Raw genomic sequence first — 21,686 nt, forward strand, 5'->3', positions numbered from 1 at the left:
GTTTTGGGATTCATTCTATAGGCTGCTTTTCTTACATTTTACTATTGCATACTGTTCTTGTCTTTGCAGCCTGGTTGAGAAGAATTGTGTTCATCATGGCCCAAGCATCCAGTGATATGGATACTGCGGAGCAAGAGGACAGTTCTCCAAATATGATTGTTTACCGAAAGGTAAGAAATTCATGCGCCATTTGTAACTTCTTCTGAACTAGATAATTAAGGAACCATTAACTCTTTTAAAGCCTGCATGTTAATACATGTAGCTCTCAAATTGTGACAACAATTGGGTCTGAGATTGCCGTTGCAAAGTGGTGCAGTTTTAAAGTGCGATGCGATGGCAGTCAAGATAGTCCCAGTTGTTGTTGTAACCCCAAGACACATGTGTCATTAAGCAGAAAGTGGAGGAGGTCCCATATATGGAGCATGGGGTAGAGGGGTGGTGGAAGTCCTATGAGGCCTGGTACAGACTGTGCATGAATTGGGTGTGTGTGCTACAGTGAGGCAAATACGCAAGGAGACTGGGAAAGTTGGGTCCTGGTGTGTGCATGAGTGTGAGCAGGAAGGCCCAAGGAAGGATGGTGCTGCTGGGTTCCTGCTAGTATGTTAGCCCAGGGAGACTGGGGAAGGAAGACACTGGTGGTCTATGTATGTGAATGAGGAAAGGCCACGGGAAGACTTACCCAAGCATCTAGTGCTTGGGTAGGACTAATAGGACGCTAATAGGACACTATTGGTATCCCCATTGACTCTGCTTGTGGGAAGCTGATGGAGAAGGTCAGCAATCACATGACCCAGGAGTTGCTGCATTGGCCAGAAATTTAAGGACTGGTTGTAAGTCCTTTTGAGTGCCATCATAATTTTAAGCAGTCCCTGGCTGTAACTGGAGTACATCTGTATTTTGTTTTGGTTTATTGACCAATCTTTATTTAGTCAGCTAAAGGATTTGTCGGAAAGTTAAAGTAGCCACCAACATTTAATCCATTAAAAAATACTCTAGCAACAACAGTCCCTTGCTCTGTTTTCAGGTGGGTAGTGAGTAAGAAAGGAAATATGTAAACCCTTTATTACTTATAAAGTAATAAAAGCAAAATTAAAAATCTAATAAATAAATAAACAAGCAAGCCAATAGAACAAATGATGCTTTTTTAGTGGATGCCAGGGGTGGGTTCCACTTACCTTTACTACTGGTTCGCAATGGGAGCACATGCGCAGATCACCCGTGATGATGTCGTGGCGGGTGGGCAGAGCCTCCCGCCGGTTTGACTATCAGTTCTATAGAACCGGACTGAACCAAGAATAACCCACCATTGGTGCATGCTCATCCAAATCATTGCAAATGGAAATTGTACTTGAATCCAATCAGTATTCAGTCCTATTTACATTGGGGAAGCACTGCTGAGTTTCACTAGTCTTTGGTTATTGCATTCAAATGTTAAATGTCAACTTAAAATTGATTCAAATGGTATTTACTTAAAATACAGTATGATTCCATATTTAAATAATTGGTTCCACCTTACCTTGAAAAATGAATTAATCATACCCTCCATAGATTACTGTAACAAACTTTGGTTTTGGTAAAAAAAAAAATGCATCAGGAGCAGTTTGGGAATTTCTTTTTCCCCTTTCCTTCTTTATCTGCCCCACATTTGCCCTTCCTGTAGAGATGAATATCTTGGTCAACTCTTCAAGGCCTGTATGTTAAACTTTGCATTCCCAATGTGACTCCTGGAGAGTCTGTTTAGTATTTGTTAGGTCCTATCAGTGGCGGGCTGCTGCCGGTTCTAGCAAACAGGTAGTTCCGACCATCAGCTGGCCATGCTCACCTGCCCATGTCCTATCCTGTCCTATTCCTTCTTTATGGCTCAGCTGATTCGCGCAGCACAGCTGATTTCTGCACCTCCGCTGTTCTTCTGGCCAGGGCTGCCTTAGAAGGTAAGCAGCTGAGTTTCAAATTACTTTATTTTGAATGCTGCAAGCAAGTGCTCACAGAACCGGTTGTTAAACCGGTTGCAGCCCACCACTGGGTCTTATGTCCTAGCATTTAAAATCCTTGCTTATACAAGAATATCTGTTCTGTTTCCCTTCCCCCAATACTCCCAGCAAAGAGTCAGTCAGAGGCCTCTTTTCTGATTTATTTACATATATATAAATGTCCTGGCTACGTCTACCCACGGGCCTGCCAAGTTTCTGGAGATAACAAGGAAATTACAGATAAGGCCAGAATTACTCACGAATATATTCTTCCCTCCGTTGATACAGATTGCCCGCGCAAATTCATTACTTTGTCCAAGACAAAAAACCAGGAAGTCCCGCCTCCTATTTATAGTCTCTGCAGATGTCACTGCATGACAATTATGACTTGGCTTTGTCCCAACTCTTCTGCTGCTGCGCGCGATCACGTCTTCGTAATCTTGCATCACTCCAAAACTGTTCTTGGGCGTTGCCAAATCAGAAGGAGGCTCCAGGGAATCAGGCTTTGCCGGCCTCCTCCTCCCTTTGAGTGGGTGCCAGGGAGGAAAGGGCTCACGAGAAGCAGGGCTGGCCAGGTCTTCTCCTCACTTTCTGAATCATCCGAGTCCAGGAGTCCGGGTCCAGGAACCTGGGTCACAACACTATCCTCACCGCAGGGCCCTTCCCCGGGCTGACGATCGGGATGCGGTCGGGCTGGGTTCTGCTCATGGAAGGCCTGCACCAGGTCAGGGCATGAACGCCGGAGGCATCTACCCAGGAGAAATCAGTCCCGTATCCCTTCCACGCGATCAAATATTGGAAACGACCCTTCAGCCAGCGGGAGTCTCGACGCTGTGGACTTCAGATTCCTCCGATCCATCCTCGGCGACAGTGACGGGTGCTGTTGGGCACGAAGGGGACTCGTGTGGCCTCAGGAACCAGAAGGGACCGTGAAAACGGGTGGATCCGCATGGATCGTGGCAGGGTCAGTCGGTAGGCTACCGGGTTGATGACTGCCTCGACAGGAACGGGCCGATGAATCGGTGGTCCAACTTCTTTACCGGTCGGTCGGACGGGAGGTGTTTGGTGGAGAGCCACACCGGTCTCCAACTGCCAGCGGGGCGTTGCCCGTCGGGAGTGGTCGGCGGACCGTTGTAGTTCTCCTTTGCCCGATTCAGCTGCTGGCGTACCAACTGTTGGACCGCATGCAATTCCGTCAGGAAGGTCTGCGTTCGGGAACAGGAGAGTCCGTGGTGCCAGAGGAAGAGCCGCGGATGGTACCCCACATTGGCAAAGAACGGGTCATCTGAGTAGAGGTGTGCTGAGAGTTGTTAAAAGCAAACTCCGCCAGGGACAGGTAGTCGGCCCAGTTGTCCTGTTGCTGGTTGATGAAGCAACGGAGATACTGTTCCAGGATACCGATGACCTTCTCTGTACTCCCGTCGGTCTCCGGATGGTGCGATGACGACAGACACACCTGCACCTCCAACGCGCCATCAGGCTCTTCCAGAAGCGGGCTGTGAACTGAACTCCAGCGGTCCGAAACCACCCTGTCCGGTAGACCATGGAGGCGGAAGATGTGCTGCAGAAAGGCGGGCGTTTTGCGGCTGTGGGCAGTCCGCGGCATGGGATGAAGTGTGCCATCTTGGTGAGCATGTCCACCACCACCAGCACCGTGGTGAACCCAGAGGACGGCAGCAGGTCTGTCAGGAAGTCCATAGAGATCGCTCCCCAGGGTCTGTCGGGTGTCGGCAAGGGCTGGAGGAGCCCAGGAGATGCCCCCATGGCGGTCTTGGCTTGCCGGCACGGTACGCAGGATGTCACGTAGGCATGTATATCATGCCACACTCGGGGCCACCAAAAGGTCCGTGTCACCAGGTGGAGGGTCTTGAAGAACCCAAAATGTCCTGCTGCAGGGTTGTCGTGGCCCTGGGTCATGACGAGGGCTCGGAGTGGTCCTGTGGGCACATGTAATCGCCCCCGAAACTTGAGTAAGTTGTCCTCCAAGGTCCAAGGAGACGTGGGGCCCACCTCCGCTCTCCTTTGCTGCGACCAGGCGTCCTGGCGCTGTGCCTCTCGCACCTGGGCCTGCAAGTCCACTGGCTCCCGTGCTGCGGCCAAGGCTTCTGCCGGCAGCACTGTCCGTGGAGGAAGGGGGTCCTTGGTGCAGAGGTACTCTGGCTTGCGGGACAGGGCATCCGCCCTCCGGTTGTGACCACTGGGAATGTAGGTCACGCGGAAGTTGAACCGGGCAAAAAACAATGACCACCGGATCTGCCGCTGGTTCAACTTCCGAGCTGTGGTGAGGTGCTCGAGATTCCGATGGTCCGTTCGGACCTCCACCTGATGTCGGGCCCCCTCCAGATGGTTTCACCAAGCCTCGAATGCAGCCTTGATAGCCAGCAACTCTTTTTCCCAGATAGTGTAGTTGCGCTCGGAAGGATTGAGTTTCCGGGAGTAGTAAGCACAGGGAAAAAGTGTGCCGCCATTTGTCGGAGCCTGTAGCAGCACCGCTCCCAGAGCCACATTGGACGCGTCCGTTTCCACCACAAAAGGCCGGAGCAGGTCGGGATGCCTCAGGACGGGTTCCGTGACGAAGGCTTTCTTGAGGGCTGTGAATGCTTCTTGCTGCGGGGGACCCCACCGGAACGCAACCTTCTTCCTGAGGAGCTGGGTAAGTGGAGCCGTCAGTGTGGCGAAGCCCGGGATGAAGGTCCGGTAGTAGTTGGCGAAGCCCAGCAAGCGCTGAACATCCTTCGCCCGACGAGGGGCTTCCCAGCTACACAAAGCTTCTACTTTACATGGGTCCATGGCTATGCCCTCGGGCGAGATGATATGCCCGAGGAATTCTATGGAAGTCCGGAAGAAGACGCATTTCTCCAGCTTCGCATTGAGTTGTTGCTCCCGCAAGCGTTGCAGAACCAGACCGACGTGTCGAAGGTGGCTTTCCCTGGACCGGGAGTAAATCAGGATGTCGTTCAGGTAGATAACCACGAACCGATCCAACATGTCTCGGAACACGTCGTTCATGAAGTGCTGGAAAACGGCGGGAGCGTTGGTCAACCCAAATGGCATGACAGTGTATTCGTAGTGTCCATATCGGGTGCTGAATGCCGTCTTCCATTTGTCTCCTTCTCGCATCCGCACCAGGTTGTAGGCCCCCCGGAGATCGAGCTTGGTGAAGATCGTGGCCTCCCGCAACCTCTCCAGTAGCTCCGGGATGAGCGGCAGGGGGTAGCGATTCCGCACCGTAATGGCGTTTAGCCGGCGGTAATCACAGCATAGGCGCAAGTCCCCTGTCTTCTTCTTCACGAAGAGGACCGGGGCCGAGAGAGGGGACTTTGAAGGCCGGATGAACCCTCGGGCCAGGTTTTTGTCCAGGAAGTCCCTGAGGGCGGCCAACTCGGGCTCCGACATGGAATACAGGCGTCCCACAGGCAGTGGTGCGTTGGGCAGAAGGTCCACGGGGCAATCGTAGGGCCGATGCGGGGGTAGTCGGTCCGCCTCCTTCTCGCTGAACACGTCGGCGAAGTCCGTCAGCTCAGGAGGCAAGGTGATGGCAGCGGTGGGGACGTTCTGGCCGGCACAGGTGTGGCGGATGTGATCGACGCACTGCAGACTCGGGAAAGAGATGGCGTTCCGCGACCAGGCCACCTGAGGATTGTGGGTCCGAAGCCAGGCCAACCCAAGGACCAAGGGAAAATGAAGGTCCGCCGTGACATAAAACTGGATCGCCTCCTCATGGTCCCCAATAGCCAGGCGCAAAGGCTGGGTGGCGAATTTAATGGGGCCGGACACCAGTTCTCGTCCATCAATTGTCTCTACCCGCATCGGAGGGTCCACCGGAACCACGGGGACCGCAAACTGGGTCACAAAGGCCTGGTCCATAAAGTTTGTTGTGGCCCCTGAGTCCACCAGCGCATGCGCCTGGAGCCCGTCCGACTGGTTCCCCAACCATATCCGTGTGTCCAGAATCAGATGCCGAGGGGGCCCAGAGTCTACTTCCGCAACATCCAGTGGGGGCTTAGTACGTGCCCGACCTAGGGTTTCCCCGAGGTCGGGCCTGCTCCGTTTCCCGATTGGTCACACTGTGATTCGGGGACCGGCGTGCGTGCCCCACTTCGCTTTCTGGGGCAAGAAGCGGCGAAGTGGCCGGGCTCCCCACAGTACAGGCACAATCCCCCTTGGCGCCTCCGGTTCCGCTCCTGGGCTGTCAGGCGAGGTCTGGCCGCTCCCAACTCCATGGGCTCTTCCGCAGCGGTTACAAAACGTGGGGCGACCCGGGGTGCTGGTGGTGCAGGAAGTGGGGGTGCAGATGTCGACGGCGGGTCCCGGGGGGTGCGACGGGACGGTCGCCGTTGCAGACGGGCATCGAGGCAGAGACAAAGGGGCACCAAGTTGTCGAGGGTCCGCGGCGCCTCCACCCGGGCCAGCTCGTCTTGCAATTCCTCTGAGAGTCCCTCCTGGAATGCGTCCACCAGCGCTGCATCATTCCAGTCAGAGTCCTGGCACAAAAGACGAAATTCGGCGATGTACTCCTGCAGGGGGCGTTTCCCTTGACGGAGTTCCTTAAGGCGCCTGGTTGCCGTCAGCATTCGAACGGGGTCCTCATACATGGTGCGCAGGTGCTGCCAAAAACGCTGTTGGTCCGCCAGCAGGGGGCTGTCCTGGAGCAAGAGGGGCGTCGCCCATCGAGCAGCCGAGCCGGAAAGAAGGTTAATCACGAAGGCCACCTTAGCCCGGTCGTCTGGGAAATCCTCTGGCCTCGTAGCCATGTAGAGCTGGCACTGTCCCAAGAAGGTCGGGAACATCTCAGGTTGCCCAGAAAACTTATCCGGCACGGTTATCGGGCACTTGCGACGAGGAGGAGGAGTGGGAGGATGGGGGGGGGGCTGCAGGCACATTCCTGGCAGCAAGTTGGCCTGCCAAGTGAGCCACTTGCTGCTGGAGCTGTTGATTAGCCGCTTGTAGCTGCTGTAATTGCTGCTGTACCTGCTGCTGGTCCATCTTTGGTGGAAGATGTTTTAGTCAGGTCTTGGACAAAATGTTCTGTTTCCCTTCCCCCAATACTCCCAGCAAAGAGTCAGTCAGAGGCCTCTTTTCTGATTTATTTACATATATATAAATGTCCTGGCTACGTCTACCCACGGGCCTGCCAAGTTTCTGGAGATAACAAGGAAATTACAGATAAGGCCAGAATTACTCACGAATATATTCTTCCCTCCGTTGATACAGATTGCCCGTGCAAATTCATTACTTTGTCCAAGACAAAAAACCAGGAAGTCCCGCCTCCTATTTATAGTCTCTGCAGATGTCACTGCATGACAATTATGACTTGGCTTTGTCCCAACTCTTCTGCTGCTGCGCAGGCCGGTCACGTCTTCGTAATCTTGCATCACTCCAAAACTGTTCTTGGGGCGTTGCCAAATCAGAAGGAGGCTCCAGGGAATCAGGCTTTGCCGGCCCCTCCTGCTCCCTTTGAGTGGGTGCCAGGGAGGGAAAGGGCTCACGAGAAGCAGGGCTGGCCAGGTCTTCTCCCTCACTTTCTGAATCATCCGAGTCCAGGAGTCCGGGTCCAGGAACTTGGGTCACAACAATATCTATGCCTCATAGTTGTTCTTAGAAAATAAAAAATGATTAATGGCTGATATCACAGGCTCTGTTTATATGATTACCTACCTAAGAAAAGCTGTAGATAAACTGGGGTGGGTGAATATTGCCAAAGGCTGTCATAGTTGCTAGGCACAACAACATACTGTATGTTTACTTTCTGCCTACACACTCATAGTAATCATTTTGGGAACAGTAAGTAAATATTTCAGACATACTGCCATCTATGAAAGACAAATCTCTTATATATTCCAGCAACCATGAAATGCCATGCTGGATTTCATCAATGATTTGAATTGAAATCTAGTGCATCTGGAAGGGAACAAATAGAAGAAGGATGAATAGAATATTTCATCCATCTTATTTGCAAGTGAGCGTATATTTGTTAGGAAAATTGAAGGCAGAGGAGTTTTAATGCGATTTCTTAGCCTGTTTAAGATCCCAGATCGTTTACCTCTCTTCCTTCGTTTACCTCTCTTCCTTCGCTTCCGTCACTTGGTTTTTTTAGTAATCCATGGCTCCGTGGGAATTGCCTTCTCCTTTGTTCGAATCTCCTCAGTGTTTGTAAAGACAGGCGGGGGTGAGATCAAAGAAAGATGCAAGATAAAGATAAAGTTGGATACAAAATAAAGAGAGGTTTATTGTACGTACCGGTAATTAATATCAGGCAACCTCAAAAGCTGAACATTTGGGTTACGTTCATATATTTAACTTTGGGTCTACCTCTAGAATTGTGATTCCATAAAGTTGCTGAATTGTTGTCAGACAATATATTAGTAAACTTTCAGGATAATAAATTATGCATTATGCTTGGATATTTATTCTGCTCTAGTTGTGGTGCTTCTCTCTCTCTCTCTCAAGACATATGCTGTTTTGGAACAAACTTTAACTTGTTCTTAGTAGAGGGAGGATGATTAGAGTATGTTTTGAAGGCAACAATATATAATTGTTTTGTTTTATTTTCTTATTTGCTACTTTTTAAAAGCCCCTTTAAAGCTGAATCCTGTAAAGTAAGGTAATATACATAAATAGAATAGAAAGAATAGAATAGAATAGAATAGAATAGAATAGAATAGAATAGAATAGAATAGAATAGAATAGAATTTTTTATTGGCCAAGTGTGATTGGACACACAAGGAATTTGTCTTGGTGCACATGCTCTCTGTACATAAAAGAAAAGATACGTTCATCAACAATTCTAAGGTACAACACTTAATGATAGTCATAGGGTACAAATAAGCAATCAGGAAACAATATCAATATAAACCATAATGATACAAGGAACAAAGTTACAGTCTTACAGTCATAATTGGAAGGAGATCGGTGATGGGAATGATGAGAAGATTAATAGTACTGCAGAGTTAGTAAATAGTTTGACAGTATTGAGGGAATTATTTGTTTAGCAGAGTGATGGCTTTCGGGAAGAAATCACTAACCTCAATATTATTAAAATGTTACTTTCTAATAGGGGTGAAAACAGCAGCACTTACTACAGCACAACAAACACTATAGTATCACATTTGATTATGATCTTAGCTCCACTAGGTAGACTAGACTAGAAAATCAATTCCGCAAAAAGGCTAAAACTATTTTTATTGAGACTGGCTACAACAACAGACGTTTGTTGCACGTTTGGTTAAACTATACCTCCCCCTAAGGTGAATGGAATAAAAACATCCTTAATGTTTATTTACTGTCTATCAATGGAGATACCTTCCTGTTCAAGGAATTATAAAGGTGTATGCCACAATTGAAAGGACCTGCTTTCCAGTACCCACATTACTTCCACAAGTCTGTCACAAGGCTAGCCTGTGAGCCCCACACTGAAAAAAAAGGTTGACCTAGGTAAAGTAGATTGCAAAAAAAATGAGAATATAAAATGTTGGGACAACCACAATGAGCTCTTAGAAATAACAGGTTAAGGAATCAGTCAGTTACTCCGTTGGGTGCAATAACTTGGCAGTAGCACAGTCAAAATCTAGCAAGAAATTAATCCTTGGTATCAGCCGGGTCAGAATTTGTCCTTTTAAGTGTCAGAATATGGTCTTAGTTTCAGGGACACTGACTTGCCTTGGATGGGTATTGCTGTTCCTTTTCCGGGAGTTCTAAAAACAGACATGCCGAGTAAAAGCCACTGACCTGTAAAATAAGCTTAAATTGAGATGCATTAGGTTGATGAGTGTCTCCAAGGGATTTCAAGCAGGAGTGTTTTCTGAGTGGAAAACGAAGGAAGTACAGAATATGTTTTTTATCCCCATTACTTATTCCATTTTAAATCCTTCCCCCCTGCCCCGCAACATTCACTGAATACTTTATAAGGCAGGCAAGCAATTCTCCTTTAAGTATCTATGGATTTGTCCATATGATTTGAAATAAGCACCGACAAGCAAAAATAATGGAAATGGCATTATTATAAAGGCTGTAAGTGGAGATACTGGTATAACTAGATTTTGCATTTGACTTCTTGCCTGAAATATTGAAAGAGAACAGGATATTACTATGGATCCAATGTGAAGGTCCACCTATAAATAGATCTCGCTGAATTCAACAGAAAAGAGGCAATCTCTGTTAAAGAGGTATAGGAAATCAGATAGCACAGCACACCTTCCTTGAAATTCATGAGATACCTGCAATTGCATCTTTGGGTTCCTCCTGAATTCCCCTCCCCTCAAGTTTTCTCTGGATAAACTGGAGGAATGATTTTATTTCATTTTTCTTCCCTCCATCTTTCCTCCCATGTTTTAAACAAACGTAATTTATATTGTTTTAATTTTAATTTTGTTCTTTTAACTACTTTTATTGTAAATCACACCCCTGTGCAACTGAGTAGGAAACATGGATTGTATTAAGGAAATAATTATTTACAACAAAGTATGTACGTTTTGGCTTGTGCTACCCAACAATTATTGTTGGAAATAGGCAGCTGAAGGGGAATTAGAGTAAGTGCTCAGGGAGATGCAATGAAAAAAAATTCTTGACTTTTCTCCCTAAAGCTATTTTAGTTTGTTTGTTTTTAAAAAATTGGGAAAATGAAAAAGAGGGAAAGAGGATGAAAACTTTAATTAATTATTTTCTTTTAGAATAATGAATGACACAGGGTGTTCATATATTTCAATATATTTTCTTTATATGCCTTCCATACTTGGGACTATTGAGTGTAAGAATAGAAAAGCTCACCTTAATTTGAGCAAACAATTTTCACAATCCAAAGCCTATCAATTAGATGAACATGAAGTTTCAGCTGCAGAAATTCAGAATTTGTTGTAGAGGCATTAATGTTCTTTTTAAAAAATTCCTAAAAGAGTTTGTAGTTGAAGGCAAAACATACTGTATCTGTAATAAATATTGTACCTGCTCTTGTTTTCTTAATTCTTTAAAAAAAAATTACCCTGGAAGGCCAGAACACATAACTCTGTATTTATGGAAAGAAAGCAGAAGTTCTGTTACCATCTGTGGGAAGCAGTATATTAAAGTATTTTTTAAAATTGATTCATTTAGTAAGGAAAATTATCTGAATAAATTATACGTGAACATTTAATAAGGGTAACAGCCATCATAACCTATTGGTAAATCAAGTATACACATTGGAATTTGTGTTCTTAAAGTAGCAAAGTCAACTTAGATGAAAGAAGAATGCAAAAGAAATGTTATACTATTTTAATTTCTTCAATTTGTTAGAAAAAAAAAGATCTGGTCTTAAAATTTCTAGAATTTTTACAACTTTAGGGGTAAGGAGCTGCAAATTATAGCAGATGACTGCACCTGTTGAACTCTGGCTAAACTGAAAAAGCTGGCTAGGATTTGGACTCCCAGGCCTATGGCTAGACTGGAAAATTAAGGGAGAAAATTTCTGAGAACAAGGAAATAGCAAAGCATTTCTGTATTGCTAAATTAAAGGACTGACTTTCCTTTGGTGTTTTTTTTTTAATGAATTAAAAAAATCACAGTATCAGAGCTTTGGAAGCTCTGTCATCTCCCCACAAGGAGCTTTGTAATAAAAAGAAAGTTTATCACTTCATTTATAATCCTTCTGATAGATAATATAACGAAAAGGAATTTGAGTTAAATGATAATTGGATGATACTGCTTAAAGCAATCTAGCCTTCAGGATTTCCAGCCAGCATGATTGGAAATTCTCGAAGCTGTTGATTAAAGATATCTGAAGAACATCAAGGTGAAGGTCAAATTCAGCAGTACATGGAATGCATTATTTTTATGCTTCCACCAAACTCTCAATATGACATTGTTCTGAATTCCATCCTGGCCCATTTTTATTTTAAAAATATTTTTAGTCTGCTGATTAATGGAGCTATAAGAGCAGGACACAACAGTAATAAAACTTCAGTTGGAATTATAGAAAAAACAGGACAGCATAAAAAATTCAGCACGCTGCAGCAAAATAAATTATAACATCATACGGTCAATTCAGCTATTCCATAATAAACAGCACGAGTGAATGATCATGTCTTCAGCTCTTAGCAGAATGAAATCAAAGTTGACAGTCTACTCTGTGCAGGATAGGAAAAATGTCATGATGGAAGAAGACATCTGTCTGGTCATTTCCACAAAGTCTTCAAAAACACTTTGGGTATATCAAGATGGAATATGAGAAAGGAAAATGGCCCAGACTTTGAAATGATGCATAACTATGAAAATATATGGAAATCATTATTCATTAGGAAATTGTATGATCATTTTCATAAATACTCTCATCTATAAATTGTGTTCTGCACTTTATGTTAATTTATACTAAAAAGCAAATAAATCAAAAGTGCTTTGAAAATCAACCAATTTCAGATTAGTTCAGTTTTAGCCAGAAGGCAAAATATCAGAAACATGTAATTAGGATACAAGGAACATAACATCTTTTCATATTGATGTGGTCTCATTTGGAAGTTGATCATGCTGACTTGGATAAGTTCCCACTACACTGCAGACATTGAGCATGAAGAAGTTCTTCCAACTTGCATAATAGTAGGAAATCTTTCAGAGAAAGTTATCTTGTGTTCAAAAGACTGCTGATATTTTTGAAAGGGTTTAAAATTTCAAGTTTTAAGATTTCCTGGACACAAGTTTTATTGTGCTTATTATTGTGCTTATTATTGGGCTAATAATTCCTAAATAGCTGTGGGGAGAGGAGATTAATAAGTGAGCTTTGCTGTGGAAGCCAAGGATGGATGATTAGGGCCATTTGATTAAACTATGCTTTGAAACATCTTTTTCCTAGGAATAGTTCTTTTCTCTGTCATTACATATTCTAATTAATCCTGGGATGCAGTCCAAAGTAATGCTTTTTAGTTTAGCTCAGCATTCTGTATATAAATCTCAAATTACTGCTGACAAAACTGATGTTAAATAAAAATCAATGAGCATTTTGTTCTTGTGTTTTTCAAGACGAACTCTTTAAAAGAAAACTAAGATACTTGATATGAAGAGGCTCAAATTAGTGTTTTGCCTAATGGTTTAAATGAGCAAATTGCCTCCAAGGGCAACTCATGGAAGGAGGGCATTTATTGATATTTCCCTCCTTTTCAGGTCCTTCCCAGAACCTCACCTGTATTGAAAGATCCAGATTTTAACTCAAACCAATTCATTCTGTACCTGCCTCCTCATATCTCAAACAAGGAGAGAACTGTGCAATAAATGTACCATTTAAAATCCTTTATTTGGATTAGCCAAACCAGTTCTATGACAAGTCTCTACTTTTCTGAGTAACACTGCACCATCCCCTAAAACAGGGGTCTCCAACCTTGGCAACTTTGAGTCTGGTGGATTTCAACTCCCAGAATTCCCCAGCCAGCTTTGGAGACCCCTGCCCTAAAACATTTAATAAGGTAATCCAATGTTGAGAGCCCTGAATGAATTAAAATCCAATTTAAAAAATATCCTCCATTGTATATTTTTAATATAGTAATGACAGTGGTATTAGGTAGTTTTTACCAGTTATTCCAGTACAGTACATAAATATATATATATGATATTAGATTCAACTTATAGATACTTTTCTGATTTGTTGACACATCAGCAGTAGAGTATTTTGCTTGATTAGCAAGGCAGCAGTCGATCTTCCCAAAGATGCTAGCTTTCAGTCATCCTCAACTTTCTATAGAACTAAGGGTGCCACTTAATAAGAAAGGAAGAAGAGTAAAAGGAAGCAGCAGCACAGCAGCAATGAGAACCTGGCTAACAGCAACCAAGTGGTAGGCCCACATTATCTTGTTCCATTGTGTGCAAAAAATCATGAGCTGTTCAAGTAAGTAACACGTAACTAAATAAACTAGGCTGACTGACTGTACTAAGTTTATTTGCAAAATTCTGCATTGCTTTTTTTTATTTCTTGAATTTTCCTCCCTCCCCCCAAGAATTTTTTCTGTGTCTAGAGATTGGACTTTAAAAAGGGAATTTCTCATTAAAGTCTTCTCCACATGCAAGATCTCACAATTACACAGTACTCATTCTGGTCCTGGATTTCTGCTTCAGAATATAGTTTGTTAAGTTGTGGACTTTAGGCAGGGAGATGCAATAAAAAACTCAAAAAAAAACCCCACACCCTTTTTTGTTTCATAGAGCTGTAGCTTCTCTATGTTTAATAGAGCCAGGGGTGGGATGCTGGGGGTTTGCAGATGTTTGGGAGAACCTCCAGCTAAGTTTCTGTGCAGTTCAGACAACTTCCAAATTCCATTCCTGGCTGGGCCCGCCTACCCCGTCCCACCCCTCCCAGGAGTCCCCATGCAGCCTGTTTTAGATGCAGGTAAATGCAGGGCACATGTGGAGGCTCGGGGAGGGTGAAAAATGGGCCTACCAGAAGTTTGGGCCCATTTCTGGCCTCCAGAGGGTCTCTGGAGCTTGGGGAGGTCATTTTCGCCCTCCCGGAGGTTCAAGAAAAGCCTCTGGAGCCCAGGGATGGTAAAAACGCCCCCCACCTTGGTGCAGGAGGCCAACTAGGCCACACCCACCATGGCCATGCCCACCTAGCAACCGGGCAGAGAACCCCTTGCTAAAATTTTTGAAGCTCACTCCTGCATAGAGCTGGAGAACTTTAATAGAAAATCTAAAAGCATCAGTTACACAGATGCATCAGGAGGTTGAATCAAACTAGTGATAATCTATTGTAAGAAAGCCAAAAAACAACACCGCCCCCAAAAGAGTCATTATGACCTTGACTGAATTATAGAAAGGCCTTTGATTGTGTCAGTCACATCAAGATCTAGATCCCTGGAGAAGGCTTTAATGCTGGGAATAGTAGAAGGAAAGAATAGAAGAGAATGACCAGCAGCAAGGCGGAAGAGCGATAAGTCCACCGTTGTAAGACCAGGTTAGGAACGGATCGTCATGGAGAAACTTTATCTACATGTCCACTAAGAGTCAACAGCAAAGTGATGGCATATAATAATACAATATTGACTTTTACAGTGTGAGAATATAAATAAATATCCTATCTAATTACTATATTCCTTGGGCTGGTTTCTATCTGTATAACAAAAATTATTTGTTATACTATAATTTGTTCTGATTTTTTTCATCTAGATACAGTGATTCAAGGCTATTCAATATTCCAGATCGTAAAATAGGGAATATGTAGTACTTAAAACACAAGTCTGCTCTTTTAATGAACTTCCTTGATCCTTTGGAGTTTCACTACTGAGTATTAAGTATTTATCTTATTATTATTTTTAAAAGCTTGTTGAGTATTGTAACTGTTGAAAATAACTTGTTTTTATTGTTTGGGGAATTTCTAAATAATGAAAAGTATGAGGAAAAGATTTGAGTGTGTAAAGTCCCAGAGGTTTCCCCGAGCCATTGAGATGCCAAAGAGAGTGAGACTCGAGACGAGACTTGCAAAATTAACAGCTTTTTATTTATGGCCAAAGTAAAAAGTCTGGGTGAATACTATATCCAAAACATACAGACAAAATGCATGTAAAAAATATCGTGTTTCCCCTGTCTTATATTTTTTTGAACCCTGAAATAAGTGCTTGGCCTTATTGCCATACTCTCAAAAGCCCGATTGGGCTTATTATGTGGGGATGTCTTATTTTGAGGGAAACAGAATAGCCACACCCCTGCGAGAGTGGCTCAGAGTATTATATACATTTTACACTGTTAGAAACAAAGTTTATCCAATCAGAGACAAAGGCTCATTACCAACATGATCTTTAAAGCATTCTTTGTTCAGGCCCCTGTCTCTGCCCACCTTATCTATGGAGAATTCCAGCAGAATGCTTTCAGGATTCAGAATTTATGTGGCAGGAAAACTCCTTACTCTGGTTTGTTTCTCTATGGGGCCTGATATTCCTGGGTAACAGTTTCTTCTATATTTTCAAGGATGTGCCTAGCTTTTGAAGCCAAGAACAGAAGCGAGACACAGAAGTGAGATAACAAACTTTGCACTAATGCCAACCAGTATCAAGGCTACAATTTACTAAGCTAGAATTAGTTCCTAACAATTATTTTTTGACAGTATACAATAATATAAGCAGAAGTCAATAATGAAGTTTAATTCCTAATAAATGATTTCTGGTAGTACATCATATCAGAAGCAAACAGCAAATATTGGTTAGATCACTATGCTCCTTCTAAGGGTAAGGGGTTGTTTTGACCAAGTAACTGTGATTTTTATTTGCCCAATCTGTTGGGAATGATGGGAGTTGAAGTCCAGGAGATTTAGAAGAGTTCAGATTAGGAATGAATGAAATAAAGAATTCACACCTGATGAACTCATGGATTGTGCAGCCTAGGTACGGTATCCATTTAACACAAAGACTAAAGAGGATAATCTTATTAAATGCCAACTATAAAGTCTCTGAGAGAAAAAGAGGAAATGACAAAAAATGGCTGGAATTAACTTCTTATTTAAAAGAAGAAGGCTGGTTCCTTTACATTCTATGTTGTTACTTGAAACAACATTTTTTTAAAAATAAAAGTTTCACATTTCATTTCCTTTTTTAAATTTTGGGGCCAAGTCAAGGATAAAGCAGATTTTTTTTTTTTAGTATTGTAGCAAACGTTGTCAAAATAAAAACTACTTGTTGGAAAAAAATTAATTATTGAGTGTTGCATGCTTTATAAGATATTTATATTTTCGCTTGTGTTCTGTCTCTTTCTTTATCTGGAGAGCAGCTGAAGTGAGAGAACCACTGGTTAGCCTCTCCTCTGAAGTATATCAAGCACAATTCCTAAAACTGAACAAGAGATGAACCATAGCAAATGGATTCATATTAAATTAGACCGGTTAGTTTGATGAAACTAACTGGTCTAATTTAATATTGAAAGTACGATGACCTGGATTTGCATATAAGGTCTTTTTCCAGCCGTCTATCTTTTCTCAATTTGTTTGTAGGAATTTATAGTGTTTCTTGATACATATTACCCAGGCGATATATATAAAAAAATATTTAAAAAACCGAAGAGTTATTAAATCAATGCTAAAAAACTCTGAGAACTCTGAGATTTATCATCATCATCGTCTTTTAATGACTCCATAATCCCTTGCGGGGTGGAGTCTGGGCAACTGAACGGAGCTAGCAGAGTGTTTTAATGGCCGGATGCCCTTCCTGTTGCCAATGCAGAGGTTTGTTCAGCAGATATAGTCCCTGTAGTATTCATGCAGTAGCTACCATGTGCCTTGAGAATATGAGGATGGATCAATTTGGGATCAGCTGTTCAAACTGCAAGATTCTGCCATGAGACAATTATAGCTTCCATTTTCTCCCTCGTTTTGTAAGGCATGTGTCATTCAACCCTCAATGGTGTTTTCTAAAAGATTAGACAAAGAATTGTAACTATGGTAGATTAGGAGTTCTTTAGGAAAGTCAGAAGCATGCACAACAGTGTGACCCACACGTAGTATAGAAATTTGAGAAATCTTCTGTAGAGGTAGTCCTCAACTTACAATTGAGCCCAAAATTTCTGTTGTTAAGGGAGATATTTGTTAAGTGAGCTTTGCCACATTTCTCTGACTCCCCAGCTAACTTAACCTCTCCTAACATTATAACAATGCTTTCTTGCCTAACCTTTGAATGTTGCTGCAGATGCTGATTCCACTGAATTACAAACCCTCTCTCTTAGTAAATCTTAGTGACTATAAATGGTTTATGCAGGATTTTATCTCTTGCAGTGCTATCTGAGATTTAGGTTACTAGACTGGTGTCATCTTTATTTAGACGAATGACTCTGTGATCAGCTAGGAAGCATTTTTAAAAGTTGAGAACCTGAGTATGAATTCACACTTATTATTAGCTTGGAAAATGAAAATGGAATCTTGTATACCTAATAATGTTTTTTCACATCCACATGCTCTCCAGGTGCAATGAAAACTACAATTTTCATTGCTCTCACTGGCTGGGAATATTGCTTTTGTGGAACCAGGTGGTCCTACAAAATAATATAATAAAGTATTTATTACATTTATAAGACTGCCCATCCCAAGTGCATGACCCTGGGAGGCTAACAATTAAAAAAAGAAATTAAAAACAGTAAACAAAATTATAAACAAAATAAATAGCACCCAAGAAACCAACTCTCAACAACCCCGATAATCTTCTCAGCTTAACCAAGAAACTGTCTCACCGACACCATCAAGGTTTCAGACTCAGTGGAAAAACTCAGTAAAACAAAATAAAATATATAACGGTACTAGGAAAAAGATTCCATAATTTAGTCTTATTCCTCTGATAGCCAAATATTTCATTCTTAAATTGAATTGAGAGTTCAGGTGCAGATTTAAATCTTAAACAGGTTTAAGCCTAACAGTGGTTAAAATATTACTACTTATTGTAGCATTAGCAATATAAGTTTAAGATTCAAGAACATTAGTAACCAGCTACTGTTACCTCAGTTACCTCAGGATTCCTACCTATATTTGCAATGCAGGAAAAGGGCACTGTTGAAATCAGCCAAAATCAATTCTAGCGTGTAATGGGTTTTATTATAATGGTTTGTTTTGAAAGATAATTCCTACTTTTCCAGTTTTGAAAATACCCTACTAAGTTCCCCTCTTTTACTATATCTTTTGTCTTCCAACTCCCTATCATGTTTTTACTTCCCATTACTGAGGCAACTGGATTTAGTTTATGTATGGAAGTGTATTGACTTAATTGTACTGACTTAGCAAAATTTCTGTAAATTGGTTAATCAAATGGCTGGTAAAATTTAGAACTACATAAGTAGGGATAGCCACCACTGTCTATCATATGGATAGACAAATGTTTATCTTCAGTTGTTTTTTGGCTGCCACGTTAAGTCTGTGCTCAGAAAGAAGATTTCAACAGAAAAAGTGCAAATGGAAATAAGGAAAAAATAATTAACATTTGAATTCCTAAGTATTAATTTTCTTCCTTACTATCCAATAATTTCTGAAAACCTTTCAATAAAATTTTGCTATCAAATGAAGAGGAACAACTGAGGATTTGGGAGGGGGTTTAGATGTTTCAGGACCATAACTTTTCTACTCTTTCTGTGGCATTGTTATCCCCCTTTCTTTTTGCTTTCTTCTTTTTTTAAAAGACTGATTCTGTTTTAATGGTATTTTTAAAGTATATTTCTAATTTTGATCATTTTTAAGTATATAAGAAGAAGAGAAGAGTCTATTATATTTATTATACAGAAGGCGTGCATGAATTATGGAAACATAAGGAGATTGTAGGGTTTAAGTAGAAATAGTTGAGATTAATGGTGTGTATCTGGGGTATTGTTACCAGCCATTTGAGTGAGCTCAGTAATTCTTAAATCACTGTTATTTGTGTGTCATTCTACATTAGTTGTACTTTGGTTTTCATGTCTTTTTAACAGTTTCAGTGCATTCCTTTGCAGCTGGACTCTTCCAGAAGAGTCAAACTGCTTGATTGCAATTATCCAAAATCCTACTCAGAATAGACGTTGGCTCTTTTGTTGCAACTGTAATTAATATGGAGTTTGTCAAATGCCTAAAAGAGGTAACATACTCTACTGTTATTTTTATATATGGGCTCAAAACCTTGTTGAATGTTCTCTTATCATTTAGTCACCAATTCGATCCAAAAACAGTGGATAGTATATTTGGGTATCTGTGTGTATGAGACCAATTCTATTCAAAAATTATCAGGGTTCCAAGGAACACCCCCATCGAAATAAAGTTCTGAGGCTTTTGAGGTTCCTCAAAGTTCCAATTTATTAGAGATGTCATATTGGCATATCTGGGAAAACCCGGATCTGAAAGCTTCCAGGTGGTGTGGTGTGTGTATTTGGGCATTTCTCTATGTGTGTGTGTGCGGGGTGGAAGAATGGTTGGGAAATATTAGAAATTAGATACATTTACTGTTTTCAGTCCACATATTAAAAGGATCATTAATATGTGCAAATTTAAAATGAGTTAGGGAAAGACTCATAAAATTTTTAAACAAATATGAAGGCAGTTTGTCAAAATGTATCTTTTAATTTAGAATGCAACTGTACCTTGAAAATCAACGAATATATCTGATAAACAATTTGAATAACAGACTTCCATTTGATGCATTTAATGTTATCATTCTCAGCAGAGATGAAGAAAGCATCTATTATGACATTGTGCAAATGCTTCTTGAAATGTTAAATAGTTCCTCCATTCCAATCACAGCAAAGAAGAGAACTTGGCAAAAAGATATTAATGGCTACATTAGTTAATTACATAATATACATGTGTAGTTTAAGAAACGGTGTCCTGAAACTTGTACTAGCAAGATACAACATAGTTGAGTGAGAATATTGTTTCAATCTCAGAGTACTTTTGAAATGATCAGAACAGCCTATTTGAAATGGCTGATGGGTGATTTGAATGGCTGATTTCGAATCTGAAATTGAATAGTTTAAATTCAAAATATTTTACGCATCAGTATTTGATACTTAATCAAATACTTAATTTAATCCTTTATTTGTTTTTGTAGCCTGAAAGTATTGTGCTCAGAAATTTAGATCCTAGAATTGCCCATCCTTCTAATGGTAGCGCTGCCCCCCCCCCATTATGAAAGTGATATGTTGGCAAAGTGGGGAGATCCCTTCCACATCTGTGTCCAGTCTTCATGTAATCAAAGGACCTGTCCATGTTCCACAAATTTTCCCCAGAGTAAAGGTAGCATGAGAAGGGTTGTGAGTATACCCAGCATTTACCTTATTTATCTTAATTACTTGAATTTCCTGAAGGTTTATTAATGCAGATCTTTAAACTGAAGGTGAGACGGAATTATGTAACCAACAGCATGTACTTCCTTTTCCATTATGCCTTCAAATTAGTAAATTCTGGTACTGCCTCAGTAGAATCAATAAAAGTAAATGGTGTTTGTGCCAGTAAGTTTTTTGTTTGCTAAATAGTTGCAGTTTTAATTTGGAGACTTCTTTTAGATGCATATGGCATGCAGTTTTCTTGGTTTTCTACGACTCTGCTGCATGGGTATTTAATGAAAAATAATGAAAGTGATTTGGGAACTGCACCAGAACCTATTGAAAAAAACAATTTGAACTTTTCTTTCCTTTGTGGCTTTCCATATATAAAATTGGTCTCTTGTCTGCTGCTTGCAAGAGTTAACAATAGAAACGCAGACCTTTAAGCTTACTTTTAACTGTTTGGTAAATGAAAGAAGCTTGCATCAAACATGCCTTGGTATTATATAAAAGATGGTACTAGATAGCATGGCAGAGGAATAGGTGGCACAGAAACTTGGGAGAAGAGTTTTCATAATTTTCTGGGTCATCACACTCATGTTACTGATACAGTTTCTCTCCAGCAGAGTGAAGAGGCGCCACTGCTGATTTAATAGTCGATAGACAATAGTTTAGCTGTGCTGAGCTTTCTAAACTTGGCTTTCTTCTTGTAGGCATTTCGTTACCAGACTAGATATCATTGTCAGTGCTCTAATATGGGGAAACAAGAATGATTTGCTGTTTTTATATAGCGGGTTGTCCTACCAGTTTTGTGTGGGTTTGAGTAGAATGTGTTGATTTAGGATATGGTGGTTGTTTTTTTTGTTTTATTTTTTATTTTTAAATTTTATTGACATACTATTGCCTGGCCCTTAGGGTAGTGACTATGTGCCATTTTCAGCTTTTCTGTGTATAATGTGCTCAGGGCTATTTTGCTCTTTCTTAAACCTTTGTTGTTCCTATTGAATGATTGAT

The 21,686-nt window shown here is 41.8% G+C and overlaps 1 protein-coding gene across 2 annotated transcripts in view; it reads left to right on the plus strand.

Moving 5' to 3' along the window:
* RGS6 (regulator of G protein signaling 6) overlaps window positions 1-21,686 on the plus strand; it is a 307,970-nt gene that overhangs the window by 16,801 nt on the left and 269,483 nt on the right. For both annotated transcript variants that reach the window (XR_009152572.1, XM_058161946.1), the window contains exon 2: window positions 70-170. Coding sequence is in view for 1 of the 2 variants with exons in the window: in XM_058161946.1 (XP_058017929.1) it covers window positions 96-170 (75 nt within the window). In the remaining variant the exon portion in view is untranslated. The remainder of the gene's footprint in view (window positions 1-69; window positions 171-21,686) is intronic.

This window comes from Ahaetulla prasina, chromosome 1 (genome assembly GCF_028640845.1).
Source record: "Ahaetulla prasina isolate Xishuangbanna chromosome 1, ASM2864084v1, whole genome shotgun sequence".
NCBI classification, from domain to species: Eukaryota; Metazoa; Chordata; class Lepidosauria; order Squamata; family Colubridae; genus Ahaetulla; species Ahaetulla prasina.